Source organism: Epinephelus lanceolatus, chromosome 9, assembly GCF_041903045.1.
Source record: "Epinephelus lanceolatus isolate andai-2023 chromosome 9, ASM4190304v1, whole genome shotgun sequence".
In the NCBI taxonomy this organism is placed as follows: domain Eukaryota; kingdom Metazoa; phylum Chordata; class Actinopteri; order Perciformes; family Serranidae; genus Epinephelus; species Epinephelus lanceolatus.
In genome coordinates, this window is record NC_135742.1 from 3620844 (window position 1) to 3637976 (window position 17133).

Here is a 17133-nt window from a genome sequence, read left to right on the forward strand (position 1 = left end):
CAGAACAAAGGTAATCCAACAGAACAAAGGTAATCAGACAGAACAAAGGTAATCCAACAGAACAAAGGTAATCCAACAGAACAAAGGTAATCAGACAGAACAAAGGTAATCCAACAGAACGAAGGTAATCCAACAGAACAAAGGTAATCAGACAGAACAAAGGTAATCCAACAGAACAAAGGTAATCCAACAGAACAAAGGTAATCAGACAGAACGAAGGTAATCCAACAGAATGAAGGTAATCAGACAGAACGAAGGTAATCAGACAGAACAAGGGTAATCCAACAGAACAAAGGTAATCAGACAGAACGAAGGTAATCCAACAGAACAAAGGTAATCAGACAGAACAAAGGTAATCCAACAGAACAAAGGTAATCCAACAGAACAAAGGTAATCAGACAGAACAAAGGTAATCCAACAGAACAAAGGTAATCCAACAGAACAAAGGTAATCAGACAGAACGAAGGTAATCCAACAGAATGAAGGTAATCAGACAGAACGAAGGTAATCAGACAGAACAAGGGTAATCCAACAGAACAAAGGTAATCAGACAGAACGAAGGTAATCCAACAGAACAAAGGTAATCAGACAGAACAAAGGTAATCCAACAGAACAAAGGTAATCCAACAGAACAAAGGTAATCAGACAGAACGAAGGTAATCCAACAGAATGAAGGTAATCAGACAGAACGAAGGTAATCAGACAGAACAAGGGTAATCCAACAGAACAAAGGTAATCAGGCAGAACGAAGGTAATCCAACAGAACAAAGGTAATCAGACAGAACAAAGGTAATCCAACAGAATGAAGGTAATCAGACAGAACGAAGGTAATCAGACAGAACAAGGGTAATCCAACAGAACAAAGGTAATCAGACAGAACAAAGGTAATCCAACAGAATGAAGGTAATCAGACAGAACGAAGGTAATCCAACAGAACAAAGGTAATCCAACAGAACAAAGGTAATCAGACAGAACGAAGGTAATCCAACAGAATGAAGGTAATCAGACAGAACGAAGGTAATCAGACAGAACAAGGGTAATCCAACAGAACAAAGGTAATCAGACAGAACGAAGGTAATCCAACAGAACAAAGGTAATCAGACAGAACAAAGGTAATCCAACAGAATGAAGGTAATCAGACAGAACGAAGGTAATCAGACAGAACAAGGGTAATCCAACAGAACAAAGGTAATCAGACAGAACAAAGGTAATCCAACAGAATGAAGGTAATCAGACAGAACGAAGGTAATCCAACAGAACAAAGGTAATCAGACAGAACGAAGGTAATCCAACAGAACAAAGGTAATCAGACAGAACAAAGGTAATCCAACAGAATGAAGGTAATCCAATAGAACAAAGGTAATCAGACAGAACAAAGGTAATCCAACAGAACAAAGGTAATCAGACAGAACAAAGGTAATCCAACAGAACAAAGGTAATCAGACAGAACGAAGGTAATCCAGCAGAACACAGGTAATCAGACAGAACAAAGGTAATCTAACAGAACAAAGGTAATCAGACAGAACAAAAGTAATCCAACAGAACAAAGGTAATCAGACAGAACGAAGGTAATCCAGCAGAACACAGGTAATCCAACAGAACAAAGGTAATCCAACAGAACACAGGTAATCAGACAGAACGAAGGTAATCCAACAGAACACAGGTAATCAGACAGAATGAAGGTAATCCAACAGAACACAGGTAATCAGACAGAACGAAGGTAATCCAACAGAATGAAGGTAATCCAACAGAACGAAGGTAATCCAACAGAATGAAGGTAATCCAATAGAATGAAGGTAATCAGACAGAACAAAGGTAATCCAACAGAATGAAGGTAATCCAACAGAACGAAGGTAATCCAACAGAATGAAGGTAATCCAATAGAACAAAGGTAATCAGACAGAACAAAGGTAATCCAACAGAATGAAGGTAATCAGACAGAACGAAGCTAATCCAACAGAATGAAGGTAATCCAATAGAACAAAGGTAATCAGACAGAACAAAGGTAATCCAATAGAACAAAGGTAATCAGACAGAACAAAGGTAATCCAACAGAACACAGGTAATCAGACAGAACGAAGGTAATCCAACAGAATGAAGGTAATCCAATAGAACAAAGGTAATCAGACAGAACAAAGGTAATCCAACAGAATGAAGGTAATCAGACAGAACGAAGGTAATCCAATAGAACAAAGGTAATCAGACAGAACGAAGGTAATCCAATAGAACAAAGGTAATCAGACAGAACAAAGGTAATCTAACAGAACAAAGGTAATCCAACAGAACACAGGTAATCAGACAGAATGAAGGTAATCTAACAGAACAAAGGTAATCAGACAGAACGAAGGTAATCCGACACAAACCAGGTATTTTAACAGAACAAATGTAAGGTAGTCCAACAGAAACTAGGTTCTAACTCTATTCTATTCTAACAGATTCCAGCAGAACACAGTAATCTGACAGAAACCTGGTAAAATGAGCATCAAGACCACCGTATCTCAAATGAGTTTTGAGTTTATGTACAGGCCCAGGCCCAGGTAAATATACAGATTGCAGGGCAGACAGGCAGGGAGACAAACGCAGTAGGACAGACAGGTATAAAAACAGGCAGGTAGGCCTGGCAGGTTTTCCATTCATCATATTTATAATTCATGTTGGCTTCGCTGCTCTGCGTCCAAACACGGCTTCACCAGTCCTGCAGCCAGCAGCTATAAAACAGTGGATGACACGCCCTCTCCTCTGAGAGACAGAGAGGAGAGGAAACGAGCAGAGCAGAGGAGCACTGAGGAGAGGAGGGGGGAGGAGGGGGGAGTTACAGCCACACTTAGAAACAAATAATTCAAGGTATTTGCAAGAAAAGTGAAAAATATGATGCAAAGGGGGAAAGTGTGCTGTCAGACTGCAGTCACCTCTGGGGAGAAAATAATGTGCAGGAATCAGTCTGGCTCACATGGAGGGATGCCGGCGAGGAATAACTCAAAGTGATTTTCAAATAAACGTCTGGCAGAGGCGGAGAGAGCGACCGGTGTTATGACAGAAGAATGTGCACATGACTTTTATGCGATGTGATGAAAAAACAAAGTGCGTCTGCTGGGATGCAGGCTGTGAATCAGCTGTCACACTGTGGTCAGTCTCAGAGTGTCTCAGCCTCTGCACGCATGTGTATCCTTAAATGTCCCTAAAAGAATGTTCCACTGAAAATATGTCTTTTTAAAATCTGTCTGTGGTCTTCACTGCAGGTGTGACTTATCTTAACAGTAAATAAAGTATCAAAGCTTTGACAGGCACTCCACAAACTCCTGGGCTGAACATTTGTGTGACAGGGGGAATCAAAGGATCTACCAGAAGAACCTGAAGCTGAGCGCTGCTGACATGTACCGCTGGAAACTTTCCTCTCAGGAGCCCTGCAGCATGACCTGTTCTATAGGTACGTACAAATGCACACACAAACACACACACACACACACACACACACACACACACACACACACACACATTTGGACTTGCCAAACAGTGTGAATAATTACTATTGACTGAACTCCTTTTAATTATAACAATAAACTTTATTTAAATTTGCACATTTTCAAACAAAATTTTTAAATCAATTGCCGGAAAAAATGTTTGCATTGTATGTTTCTGTAAACCACGGTTACATTACATTTGTACGCATTATGTGGCGCATACGCTGATAGTTTCAACAACACTGTGGATAACATGTGATTAGGTTATAGTTAGAAAAAGATCGTGTTTTGACTTAAAATACCTGGTTTTGGGGGCATATTACCCGCAACTGCTTTTCATGGCAGTTTCCCCGCTGGCAAAACAGCAACGTGTCCCTTAAACACACCCACGTTTGGTGGCTAAAAAGCTATGAGAAATGCAGCAATGTCTTGGTTAAAAACAACTTATTTTCATGGCACTAGCCCCACCGCAAAAATAGCAAAGAGCAGCTTGGAAACATCCACATTTAGGGGTTCTAAAGCTGCAGGAAACCTAGTGATCCACCCCTCAAAAATTTTTGATGCCTCAAAAGCTGCATTAAATGCAACAATTTCTCTGTAACAAACCGCAATATTTCATGTCCCAGTACCTGCTGGATAAACAGCGACAGGTCCCTAAAACACACCCATGTTTGGTGGCTAAAATGCCACAGAAAACATTGTGACAGATTCCTTTAATTCACCCACTTTTGGTGGCGAAAAAAACGCATGTGTCAGTGGAAAAAAACGTATTTTTCAATAGCACTTCCCCTGCTGGAAAAACAGTGTCGGGTCGCTAACAAAGCCCACTTTTGGTGGCTAAAAACCTGCAGGAAATGCAGCAGTGTCTTGGTAGAAAACATCCTTTTTCATCGCACTATCTTCACTGGAAACACAGCGATGGGACACTAAAAAACACCAAAATTTGGGGACTGAAAAACTGCAGGAAACCCAGTCATCGGTCCCTAAAAAATAGCGACAAGTACCTAAGGAATTCCCATGTTTGCTGCCTAAAAAGCTGCATTAAAAGCAACAATGTCTGTAAAGACCCACTGCTTTTTGTCCCTCAACACAAAATGCACAGCAACAGATACCTTAAAGCTACAAGAAACGCAGTGATGTCTGAGGAGTAAACTACCTCTTTTTATGGCACTACCACTGCAGGAAAAACAGTGACAGAATGCTAAAAAATACCCACGTTTGAGGGCTAAAAGCTGCATTAAACGCAGCGACATCTAAGTTAAAAAAACACCATTTCCTGTGGCACTATTGAAGTGTCTAAAGTCGGCGCCTGGAAGTGGGCCTGTAGGCTCCCGACCTTGAACCTCTTGTCTCTTGTCAGTTGTCCTCAGATGTCGATTCTGATATCTTAGGCTCAGCTAGTAAATACTTAAAGAAACACTGGAAACAGGCAAAGTCCGATGCAATCAAGTTTAATGTGTCAACAGGCTCTAACACATACAACTTAGCGAGTCAGACTCCGGAGTGTGACTGAAAAACTGCTCTCAGAACCCTGGCTTATATGCTGGTGGAGATTCAAATGAGTCTCCACCTCTTTTTGCCAGTCCTTCCCACTCAAGTCCAATTCTATTGGTGGAAAACTTTTCTTTGTGTCCAATTCTGATTAGGCCCGTTTTTAATGGTGTAATGCAGCCTGGAATTTCCCAAATCTTCTACCCTTAGGTCTGGTTTCGCTTTCACTCTATTTTTAAAAAACGTGAATTTTGGGGACTTTTTATACAGTCCTCAGTGCTCTCATTCTTATACAAAGTGAACCTTTAGAATACAATATGTGAATGTGTGTGTGTATTACAACATTTGAGTATGTGTTTCATCATTAAACAAGACATAGTGTGTTCTTTCAGTAGGTGCATACAACATGATTACATAGTCTGGTGCTATGAATACTTTGACATATACAACAATGTTTTATCATATTCAGATGCAGATCAAGGAGTCTTATAATGCCTTGTACATGAAACATGATTATATGATCTTTTTGTCTCTTAATCAACTTATGTATCTTAACCTTGTTACTTGATTTGTTGGACACGAACTTTTACACTACACTATTCCTGCTGGAAAAAAACAACAACGGGTCCCTAAAAAACACCCACATTGGGTGCCACAAAGGCCACAGGAAAATCAGCAATGGCTCACTAAAAAACAGTTTTGTTGGTCTCAAACAGCGGTCTGCAGTGGTGATACCGTACATGATACGTATGAAACATGCAAATGTATTTCATGTAACACCAACATTTTCTTCGATGAGCAGGCTGTAGTTTGCTTTCAGTGCTTTACCATAAAGCAGCATTGCTAAATAAAGTGAGAAGATGCATATATATTAAAACAGTCCAACGTCTCTAAAAGTAATCACGATACTTTACTTTCTGCCAACTGGATATTTTGTTTGCACCTTCTTGCTTGTGTGTGCTTGTTGTGACCTATTTGTGATTAGCTCCCGAACGTCTTCCTGTCTTTGATGCAAAGCACATTGAGTTTTGTTTTCTAGTGTTTAAAAGGTGTTTTATTAATAAGTTTGCCTTCAGCTTATTGTTTCTTGCTTACAATCCAGGAGTATCAAAGTCCTTCGTCACATGTATTCGTTATGACGGCGTCGAGGTGCACGATATGTACTGTGATGCTCTGACCAGACCGGAGCCGGTCCACGACTTCTGTATTGGGAGAGAATGTCAGCCCAGGTGCAGTAAAACATTTTAAAGAGCCAGAAATGATTCAAACTGTTCAACACAACATTGAGCACCATATTTCCTGCTGTTATATAATCTGAGTGTACCTGAACAGAACCTGATCTGAAGTCGACTAACGTGGTGTTTCAGATGGGAGGCGAGCAGCTGGAGCGAGTGCTCCAGGACCTGTGGGGAGGGTTTTCAGTTTCGTCAAGTTCGCTGCTGGAAGATGCTCTCGCCGGGCCTGGACAGCTCAGTGTACAGCGACCTCTGTACCATGGCCGACCTGGAGAGACCCGTGGAGAGACGGCCCTGCAAGAGCCCCGCCTGCGGCCCACAGTGGGAGGTGGCTGAGTGGACTGAGGTATGAAACATCTGTACTGATTCTCCCTGCTGAGGAAACACTTCAAACACATGGAGCAAGTTAACAAAGAGAGGAGGTGTGTGTTTAGTGTCTTTACAGCACATGTGGCCTTTTCTGCTTTGTAACTCTGTTTCTCTTTTTGTAGCTCATGACAGTTATTGTACTTCTTTGTCACCCGCTGTTGACCTTTGGATTTATTTCTCTGATTTAACCAGTTTGTTTGGACGCTTGCTCTTTTTGACTGTTGATCAAAACTCTGTCAGTCACAGAGAGATGTTCTTGCAGTGCAGACATCTCTCTTGCTCTTGTCAGGTTCAGGTTTAACAGCTGTCTGCTGCTGTCTTGTGGTCTGATTGTGGTCACTGATGGATTCTCCAGAGACACTTAGCAGACACACAAAAAAAAGATGTGATTTGAGCCAAAGGGTTTGAAAACTACAGAAAAGTGAACAGCTCGCTGATCATTTCTTCCCTCTGGAGCAACACAGTGTTTAAACAGCCAGAAGTCCAGATACGGTCAGCTGCTCTCAGAACATTTTAAAGGTCCAGTGTGGAGGAATAAGGGGATATATCAGCAGAAAAATAATGCAATATAATAAGTATGTTTTCATTAGTGTGTTATCACTTGAAAATAAGAGCGATTGTGTTTTCAGTAGCTTAGAATGAGCTGTTGCACCACCATATTTCAACAGTAGTCTACAACAGACAAAACCAAACACTGGCTTTAGTTAGGGCCATTCACCTTTTTTCGTTTTTCCTGTTTCAGTTTCACATTGGCCACCATTTGTAGCAGCCTCTCTGTGACGGTGAAACTGCTTTATTCAGTGTTTTTACCAGTTTAAGTCACCTGGTCTGTTTGTTTGGGAGAGGAAGAGACCTCTGCAGATAATTTGGCACCCAGTGAAAACCTCCTGAACGTCCATATTTTCTGCAAAGGTCTCTTCCTCTCCAAAATACATGGACCCGGGAATTTAAACTGGTAAAACACTGAATAAAAGGTTTTACATTACAAATCACTGTTTCTCCTTTGCTTTTAGGCTTGTCGCTAGCCGTGCACCTGTTAATCAGTGCTCACTTTTTATCTCTGATAATTTAAGATCCAGATGTTCAGGAGGTTTTTAATGTGAGATCAATTATCGGCAGAGGTCTCTTCCTCTCCAAAACAAACTGACCCAGTGATTACAACTAGTAAAAACACTAATTAAAGCAGTTTAATGTTGGCAGTGTTTTTCCACCCCTAGTGGTCCTATCTAGAGCCAGTGTTTGGTTTGTTTGTTATGGGCTACTGTAGAAACATGGTGTTGCAACATAGCAATCTGCGTGAACGACGACCTGCGTCCTTTGTAGATATAAACGGCTCATTCTAAAGTAACAAAAACACAATGCTTCTTATTTTCAGGTGATGATACACGAAAGAAAACATACTTCTTTTATTGATAAATTCCATTTCTGCAAATATCTTCCCCTAAATCCTTCACACTGGACCTTAAAGTAGTAAACAACTACTTTTTTTAGACTAGGCAACAATAAATGTTGATAAATAAATGTATTAAAAGTTCATTAACACCCAGTCAGCTTCTCAAGATTTGTTTATCTCGTCTTTTCCAACAGAGTTCAGACTGTGTTAAAACAGAAGTTTATGTAAATTTGAAAAAGGCTCCAAATAAGTCCAGCTGTCTTAGGGGACGTGTCCACCAAAGTGTTATTTTCTGAGGCTGGTGTATTATTTTATTGCTTTGCAATGGGAGTGCAGCATATTTATAGCGAGACCAGACACTGTTGAGAAGTTGAAAGTTGAAAAATGTTCAACTCTAGACAAAAATGTTGCACTTGTCACTGTCACTACGTCTGTTCAGTCACAGTGGAGGAAGCAAACTGTCACATCTCAACAATGGAGGTGAAATCTGTTAACAGCTGTATCTGTATTATGTTTCCTCTCATGATCCCACACACTGACGAGTCCATCCTCTCCCCCCTGCATGTGTTACCCTTCCCCTCATCCAAAGTAAGTCCTCAACCTTGTGCCAACATGTTTACTTCCACGGATATCTCATATCATAGCAACCAGACGCAACCAAAGTGTCTCAGCTGGAAAGAACGCAGCACCTTGCTGTCTAGTGGTCCCAGTTTCCTGAGGAGCGCTTGGTGTTTGGTTGGACACTGGGCCTTAATCAAAGCAGCAGCAGTATTTGTGTGAAGATAATGCTCCACCTTAAGACATCTCACGCTGCTACTTTAATGCAACATGACTCTGGTGTTTATCTCCTAACAGTTTGTCTCTGTGCGCCTCTCCTTCATCCAGTGTCCTGCGAAATGTGGCCGCAAAGCCCAGGTGACCCGCGATGTCCGCTGCTCTGACGAGACCCGACCATGTGACCCGATGACCAAACCACCAAATGTCAAAAACTGCACCGGTCCACCTTGTGAACGCCACTGGACTGTGTCTGAGTGGGGGCCTGTGAGTGTCTTTACTCTTCATGTACACAACATACACAGACAGTAACATAAACAGTGTGATGTGTGTTTATTGCCTGGAGCCTCTCCAAAACCTTCTTTCCCTCCTGAGAAGTTACAGACGGTGAAATGAAGTCCCTCGCATGATTTTAAGGATTGTTTTATAATCAGTGTCTGAGTTGTTGACTTTGAATTTCTTTTCTAATATTTTAAGAAGGATTTTCCTCTTCTTAATGTCCTGAGTTCGACAGGGCTGCTCCAAATAAACCACCTCACCTGTCCCAGCTGCTCCGACCTCAGTGCCACAGTGTGAATTTATGTTTTTTATTGTGTGTAGTTCCTGATGTTCCATTCAGAGTCAGAGTCTGGAAACTTGCAGGTCTAATTTACAACTGTGGAGTCCAACCAGGCACAAACATGGACGGATGTGAAGTTTTCTTTGCACAGCATGAAATATTATTCCCCATGAAACAGCTAATGTAAGGTCAGGAATATTTATTGTTATTTAGGAAACTACCAACCGTGAGCACATGTGCCTTTACATTTTGAACATATTGTGCTTTACCATTTTATTATGTCCATCTGTGCCAGTACGACAGCCCTGTAGTAAATCTGTATGTTCAGAGAGAGGCATTTCTATTATTGTGTCCTCCTCATAGTGTAAAAAGAGGTAGACAAAGCATCTGTATGAGTGTGTTGTTACTCCTCTGAGTTGAGTTTACATCAACTTGTTTTTACATTAAACAGTTGGTGAGAGAACTCACCTTACCTTTAGTTGTTTCTGTCCATGCAGACAGCTTTGGTTTTATTTGTCCAGGTTTTTTGATTTTTGCCTCCTACCCAATTCAGTGAAGATGAAATGAACTTAGTTTAGTTGGTTGTTTAAAAGTGTAGTTATTCTTAAAAAGAGAGTTACTGTGGGTGTTTCAAGCTTTTGGTTTCACTTCAAAACCACCATCATGAGCAGGTAGGTGTGTAAATGAAGCTTAATAAATACTGTACAGTAACAGGTGTGTCAGCTGATTGCTATGTTGCATCAAGTAGGCTGATAGGATGATAGGTCTAAACGTTTGTAAGATCAATACTAATGACAAATGCCTCTATAAAAAGTACTTCTTCTCCAAAATAGCCATAGTGTGGAACCTGCCATGAAGTGTCCCTTACTTAAAGATCCATATGTGCACAGTTGCACTCAGGAACATTACCATTAGCCTTAGAGACTGGAAGGTTTAATACCACCTACGAGGACGACAGAATTTGTTGGGTAATTTTGGTGAATGTGAGAATGAGGTTCATTTCTCGTTTTACTGTCCTGTATATGAAGACAGGAATGTGAGGAATGAGTTATGTTTCAGACGGGGAACCTTTTTTGTGGCTGAATTTCTCTGCTGGGCCGGGGATAGAAGCATGGGATCGTTAGACCTGGGCATTCCCGTCAGCGGTGCGCAGCCCAGCATAGCGCACTACGTAGCAAATATGCTCCCATTCTAGTAAATAGCTTCATTTCCACAGCGAGCGGTGCGCAGCGTCTCTGGAGCGTCCCAGAAGCTGCACGCCGCTCCGCTTCATCGGAGATACTTTTTTTGGAAAAAACAAAAAAGCAGCAGGAGGAGAGCAAATAGGGCAGTCATATGTTCATGACATGTTTAACAGGGACTTATTCAAAATTTTCCCAGGGGTGAAACATCCGGACCCCCAGGTAAAATAGCTTTAGCCCACTTCGGGGCTGAAGCCCCGGATGTTTTCAACTCCTAGCGACGCCCCTGGACAGAAGGCAGAGTCTTTTGGTTCAGGAATGAGTAGTAAAATAACTCGCGCCCTGGATCGTTTACTGCAACGTCATTGTGATGGTACCTTGTAAATCCATAAGGGCTGGGCACATGTAAGTGTGCATGGCACAAAATTAAAAAAATCAATCAACCAATCTCCTCCCTCACCTAAAGAAATTCAGCCACACTGTGTTGTACCACTCTGTGTAATTCAAAGAACGTGAGGTTTTGTTGGATACTGTAAAAGAACTCTTCAACCAAAAACTGAGCATTTGTCTGTCAATTACGTTCCGCATGTCACCCTGAAAACATAAAGGCAAACAGTCTTAATGAATTAAAGTCACTGGGACCATTTTTAACAGCAACAAAACTGTGTCAAAACATCCGTTTACAAACTCTCACACATCTCACAGCATGATCCAGGTCTCATTTATCTGCTTGTGTGCCCACTGTCTCACTGTCAATTCATTCTTACAGTATAAAACACTTTACAAGTAGCGCACACGTGTGCCGGGACACACAACTCCATCATGCATGAGTTTGTAAACAGGTGTTTTGCTGTTGTTAAACTCGGTCCCTGTTCAGTTTAGGTCGTGAATATGTTTGGCTTTTTGGATTCTCTGTTCACCGTAGAGCCATGCAAGAAAGACAAAGATGACACGTGGTGAGTAAGGGACATACAAATGGTCATTTTGTGGATAAGATATTCCTTTAACTACAGTAAATAATTAACTCTCTTAACATGTGTTGGCACAGAGGAATGATCAGACTTCCTGTGTTTTATCTGATGTGACATGATGTGTTCTTTCTTTCCTCTGATGTGGTGTGATCTGACTTGATGTCTTTTCATTTCATGTGATGCTTCCTTTTATTTAATATGTTGTGAGGCGTCCTGATCTGACTTCATGTGACAAACAGTGTGTGACTCTGAGCTTCGTGACGAACACTTGGCTGAAGAAGGCACTGATGAGAGCATGTGATTCATCCAGTTTGACCTTTGACCCTTTGCTGTTGCAGTGCTCAGGGTCGTGCGGCCAGGGGAAGACGGTGCGTCATGTGTACTGTAAGGCTCCAGAGGGTCGCGTGGTTCCTGAGAACCAGTGCTCTGCGGAGGAAAAGCCGCTGGCCATCCACCCCTGTGGGGAGCGAGACTGTGCTCCATACTGGCTGAGCCAAGACTGGGAGAGGGTGAGGCCTCCACATAGAGTCCAACATTTAACTGTTTATTAGTACATCTGAAACTGCTGACTGACAAAAGATACTCTGATTGATCCAACTGTTGATTATTGTTTAAGTCAAATACCAAGCACAAACATTCTCCAGGTTTAACTTCTGAAGATTTGCTGCTTTCCTTGTTTTATATTATCGTTTTTTGTCAGTCACGTGTGTGGATTTGTGTGACATCCCCAAGGTGGCATTTTGAAGGTATAGCTACATGAGCAGTGTAGTAAACAAAACAAGTAAATAAGTTATCAAACCAATGAAGTCGACAGATTTAAGAAGCAGAAGCAAACTGAGAGAATACTGCACAGTGAGGGTGTCAGGAACAGTTATTTGACTTGTTATCTATTAAAAACTTTGATCCATGTGACCTGACAGTGTTGCTGCGTTGCTGCCTCCAACCCTGTACTTGGACATTATGAACTATCTGTTTCTCTAGAATATATTAAATAAAGAAACTGTAAAATGCAGAAAGTCCCTTTAGGTGTGTGAATAATTTCTGTTTTTGTCTGCAGTGTAACACAACCTGTGGTCGAGGTGTGAAGCACAGGCTCGTCCTCTGCGTCGGCATCAGTGGAGGAAAGTTCCAGGTCTTTGATGAGGAGGCGTGTGGAGGCAGCGAGAAGCCCGAAGAGGAAAACACCTGCTTTGAGAGACCATGCTTCAAATGGTACACCACGCCCTGGTCTGAGGTGAGCTCAGCACAGTTCACACACTTCACCGTCACCACACAGATGTGGAGATTAGGTGTCTCAGCACCAGTGAGACCACAAAGACATCCTTGAGTTAATTAGTGGTTTATAATGACTGTGTTTCTGTCCTCAGTGCACAAAGACGTGTGGCGTGGGTGTGAGGATGAGGGATGTCAAGTGTTACCAGGGCAGGGAGCTGGTCCGAGGCTGCGACCCCCTCACCAAACCTGTGGCCAAACAGACCTGCACCCTGCAGCCCTGCCCCACGGAGCCGCCAGGTAACAGCTCAGGGGATCTGCTGCTCTGCCTTTAGAAGCTAAAGCCCAGGTCAGACCAAAGATTCACAATGAGAGGAGTTGAAACAGGCGACTACGTGCAATGTGCTGTTCTGCAACGTTCTAAAAACATGAGACGGCGTATCATCTCTAGCCAACAACTCTCTGTGCTTCTGATCTGTAACGTTGACAGGAAGTGACCACCATGAGACGGCGTATCATCTCTAGTCAACAACTCTCTGTACTTTCGTTCTGATTTGCAGCTTTTCAGACTTATTTTGTGGCTGAATATAATTTGTAGCTTCTTAAAATCTGAATGAGGATAGTGATAGTGAGATACTGGCTACAGTGATGAAACAAAACCAGCATCAGATGGACTGTATTCATAATCAATACACCACAAATAATATAAATAACCAGCGCCAATTCATCAGTCAATGAGAATGTGTGTGTGTGTGGGCGGGGCATAAGCACATACAGCCAGCAGCAGCAGCGACCCACCGTCTGACACCGGCACACAGCAAGCAAACACGCTGCAACTTTTCTCTGCAACGTTCTAAAATGGTTTTGTCTTGTCATAAATCCTTGATCTGAACTGGGCTTTACACATGCACACACATACATACACATCCATCACTTCAGAGGACATAAAATGGACTTATTTCTTAGAGGCATACCCTAACTGGTACCGGTATTGGAGACTTACGTTTTGTCCCAAAAGGAAGGCGAGTCCCCACAATGTGACTGTGTAAACAGATTTATGTCCCTACAACATGGGTAGTATCAATGACTGTGTTTAAAGGTGGAACAGCATGACAGCTCCCTAAAGACCCTGACACACCAAGCCGATAGTTGGCTGTAGGTAAGCGCCTGTCGCCCTGTCGGATTGGCAGTTCAGCTCAGCGCACAAGCAGAGAAACAGAAGTGAGGAAAGTAAACAAAGAGCTCAAGTCAAGAAAAGTGAGACCAAAACAAACCTTTTAGCAGAAACGTTTCATGATGGTTTGTGTTATTGTTCACTCGCGCACAGTAAATATGCTCTGTTCATTTACTGTGGGATTGTGTTGTTAATGTGCTAATTGGCTAACTAGTGTCATGTTGTTGAATGAGGATAACAGACGGTTGCTGTCTGCTGGTGTGGAGAGTGACACAGAACATATGTGCTGGTTGGCCATTGGCTTTAGTCTATGTGATGTGTGTTTTAGCCAAGACATGGCGACGTGAAGTGACACAGCAGAGGACTTTCGGTGCCACTAGAAAGTCACCTGACATCGCCAGGCCAACATTGGGCCAACGCTCACCGATGGCCAATCATTGACCAACGGCTGGCCGTCGACTTGGTGTCAGGGCCTTAAGAGACTGGAAGTGTCTACCATTCATTGCTTGTAATGCTTCACAATTTGTTTTAGAGCATCTTTACTTTAACTGTTCTGAAACTGAACTCTAACATGTGTTAACTGTGCCCCAGATGAGAGCTGCCAGGATCGTCCCTCCACCAACTGCCTGCTGGCGCTGAAGGTCAACCTGTGCAGCCACTGGTACTACAGCAAGGCCTGCTGCCACTCCTGCCGCGCCCTCCGACCTCCAACCTCCTAGTCCAGGAAACCGCCGCCTCTCTCCACCCTGACTCCAACTCCAGCATGAGGAAAGAAATGGGTACGTTTAAGTCCACGTGGTCCAACAGTTACTGTGAACAGTGAGAGGAAAGTCCAGAGTGACCTACAATAACTTTGATTCACATGTGTTCGTTTATCAAGTTGGATAATTTAAAGGAAATCTTGAACATTTTGCCAGTCCTGTTGATGCTGCATCAACTGCGATGTTCACACGTAAAACAAAATCCCTCTTGTCATTCTCTAATTGTTCTTCATCGTATTTTTTCTTCCAAACACAGAATGCAATGTGTTTCTGGTATATTTGGAATAAACAGAGAAAGAATTGGGCAAAAAGCAATTTTTATTTTGGAGGGGATCCTCTCTACTACTCAAGTTACTTCTTGTGTGGAGAGGGTTTGTGATTACAACTGACAACCAGCACCGTGTTTAGGGGCCTTTGGTGAAACGTGAAATAAAGAGCAGCCGATCACTTCTTACCGAAACATGCAGTACATTTAGTTAAATCTGAGGTACGCAGTTTCCTGGAAATGGCAAAAAAATCAGAAGAATTTGAAAATACACCCTCCCACCAGACAACCACGGGCAAATGCATGTGCTTCATACAGTTCAACCTTGTGTTTCCCCTACATGGATTTATTTAATCTTATTTCATTGTAGAGTTGCACAGATTCACTCAGCACCTCCTTGCCCAATCCACAAATGAGACAAGAATTAGCTGCTAGCCACCTGGTAGTCCCTCCGCCTCCCTCCCGCCACTGTGGACTGCTTCCCTGGGAGGAAAGCAGACAGCAGCTCCAGAAACCGACCTTCAGTCCGCCGCTGTAGCAGCTTGAATTCAGCAGTTACAACAGCTGGTGGTCGACAGCAGCACCGGCTCTAAGCTGTGTAACGGCAGAACAGACAGTTTGCTGATCCACAGGAGAGTTGGGGCTGTCGGGTTTCACTGCTGCCCGCTCTCCTCCCGGCGAGGTGGTCCGTAGTGGCGGGGAGTGAGGCGGAGAACACACTGAGCTAATGTTAGCTACATAAATGTGAACTTGAAGCCACAGTCATGAGCCTTTAGCTACAGTTAGTAAAAGGCTAGAATATTAGCAACATTTTGTCTCCTGAAACACTTTGCTGATATGGACACACTCTTTTAGACTCTTTGATTTGATTAGTCCGTCTTCCTTTTTTGGGTTGCTTTACAATGTTGCCAGTGTTGGAATAGCAACTTTCTCTGGATTCTCCGCCACTGAATCAGACTTTCACTGAAGAGATGTGCATCTGCATTTGTAGAACAGCAAATAGGAATGCCGTCTCTCTGAAATGACCTGTGATCGACCACAGACGCTCGTCACTGGCTAGATTTTCTAAAACCTGACAACAGAGCCAAGAGGAGGTGCAGAAGTTCAGTTTTCTCTTGAATTACAATATGCTCAAAGTTTATTTGGGGATTTTTGCCCAGACAGCAAAATAAAACTGCCTAACCCAGCTTTACGAAAAGGACTTTTTTGTTTTCTTGTCCCAAAAAATATTTTCATGATCATTTCCAATATTATCTCAAGACCTCGTGCAACCATAAAGCCAGTTCTTATCAGCTGTTGTTGATTAATTATCAGTTCTGGTAGAAAATCTTCCTCTAACAACACGTGGAGTCGGAGTAAAAGTGGAGTCAACACTCAGACGGTGTGACAGGCCTCCACCATCAGTTAGCAGCTCGCTCTTGTTGTGTTCATCGCTGCAATGAAAAGATCTATTAAATTATTTCTCAACTGAATATACTGCATGACTAGAATATTTAATACAGATACTGTTTATGGAATATTATTTAATTGTGTTTCAGTTTGGTGTCCGGCATGTAAAAAGTTTGTAATTCCATTCCACCCCCTGCCCGCTTGGCGCAGTGCCGGTACGCCTGCAGGATATGGAAGCATATTTATTAGTCATAGCACATTTTCATTTATCGTGACGCTCCTGATGCCAGCCGGCGGTTATTCATCGGGTTAACTGATGCCAGTTCTGGTCTGTGTGTGACAGAGGAGAGTTAATACAAACACAGAGGATTCCTGACACTTGAAGTATGGCTGAAATGTATTCATGTATGTCTCATTTTTAACTATTGCGTACTGTGTTTTTATATAACTGATACCTCTTTGTACAAAACGTAAGTATGGACATTGTGTACTGTTGATAATAGGCTGAAAACCTAATGGTACTGACTTGTATTTCAATTAAATAACAGTTCAGATGAACAGATTTGCCTCCTCGTCTTTTATGTAAATTTTCTGTATTTGTTCAGCAACATGTTTCTCTCTAACAGCAGACTAGAATTACTGCCTCACGGCTGTATGCCACTGTGGACCAGTCAAGTTGCAGTTACAGTTTACATCCATGTCTATGACAACATGGATGGTTCACACACATCTTCCCCCCCGACATCACAGGAAGGTCTATACAATCAGTAAAGCTTCAAGGTGGGCAACCAAGATTAGAGTCACCAATTCACTATCTGACCAAATGTTTCCCCTTCTGTTCCTGATTTATGACGCTGAGTAATGGCCAGAGAAGTGTTTTACGCAGAACATTATGATG

The 17133-nt window shown here is 42.4% G+C and overlaps 1 protein-coding gene across 2 annotated transcripts in view; it reads left to right on the forward strand.

Moving 5' to 3' along the window:
• The window catches only part of ttc16 (tetratricopeptide repeat domain 16), an 82456-nt gene extending 65672 nt beyond the window's left edge, over positions 1–16784 (forward strand). For both annotated transcript variants that reach the window (XM_078171177.1, XM_078171176.1), the window contains exons 12-19: positions 3324–3427; positions 6055–6181; positions 6320–6533; positions 8835–8990; positions 11773–11943; positions 12492–12668; positions 12802–12946; positions 14412–16784. In XM_078171177.1, coding sequence (XP_078027303.1) covers positions 3324–3427; positions 6055–6181; positions 6320–6533; positions 8835–8990; positions 11773–11943; positions 12492–12668; positions 12802–12946; positions 14412–14539 — 1222 coding nt within the window. In that variant the 3' untranslated portion in view covers positions 14540–16784. The remainder of the gene's footprint in view (positions 1–3323; positions 3428–6054; positions 6182–6319; positions 6534–8834; positions 8991–11772; positions 11944–12491; positions 12669–12801; positions 12947–14411) is intronic.
• Positions 16785–17133: the final 349 nt, after the last annotated feature.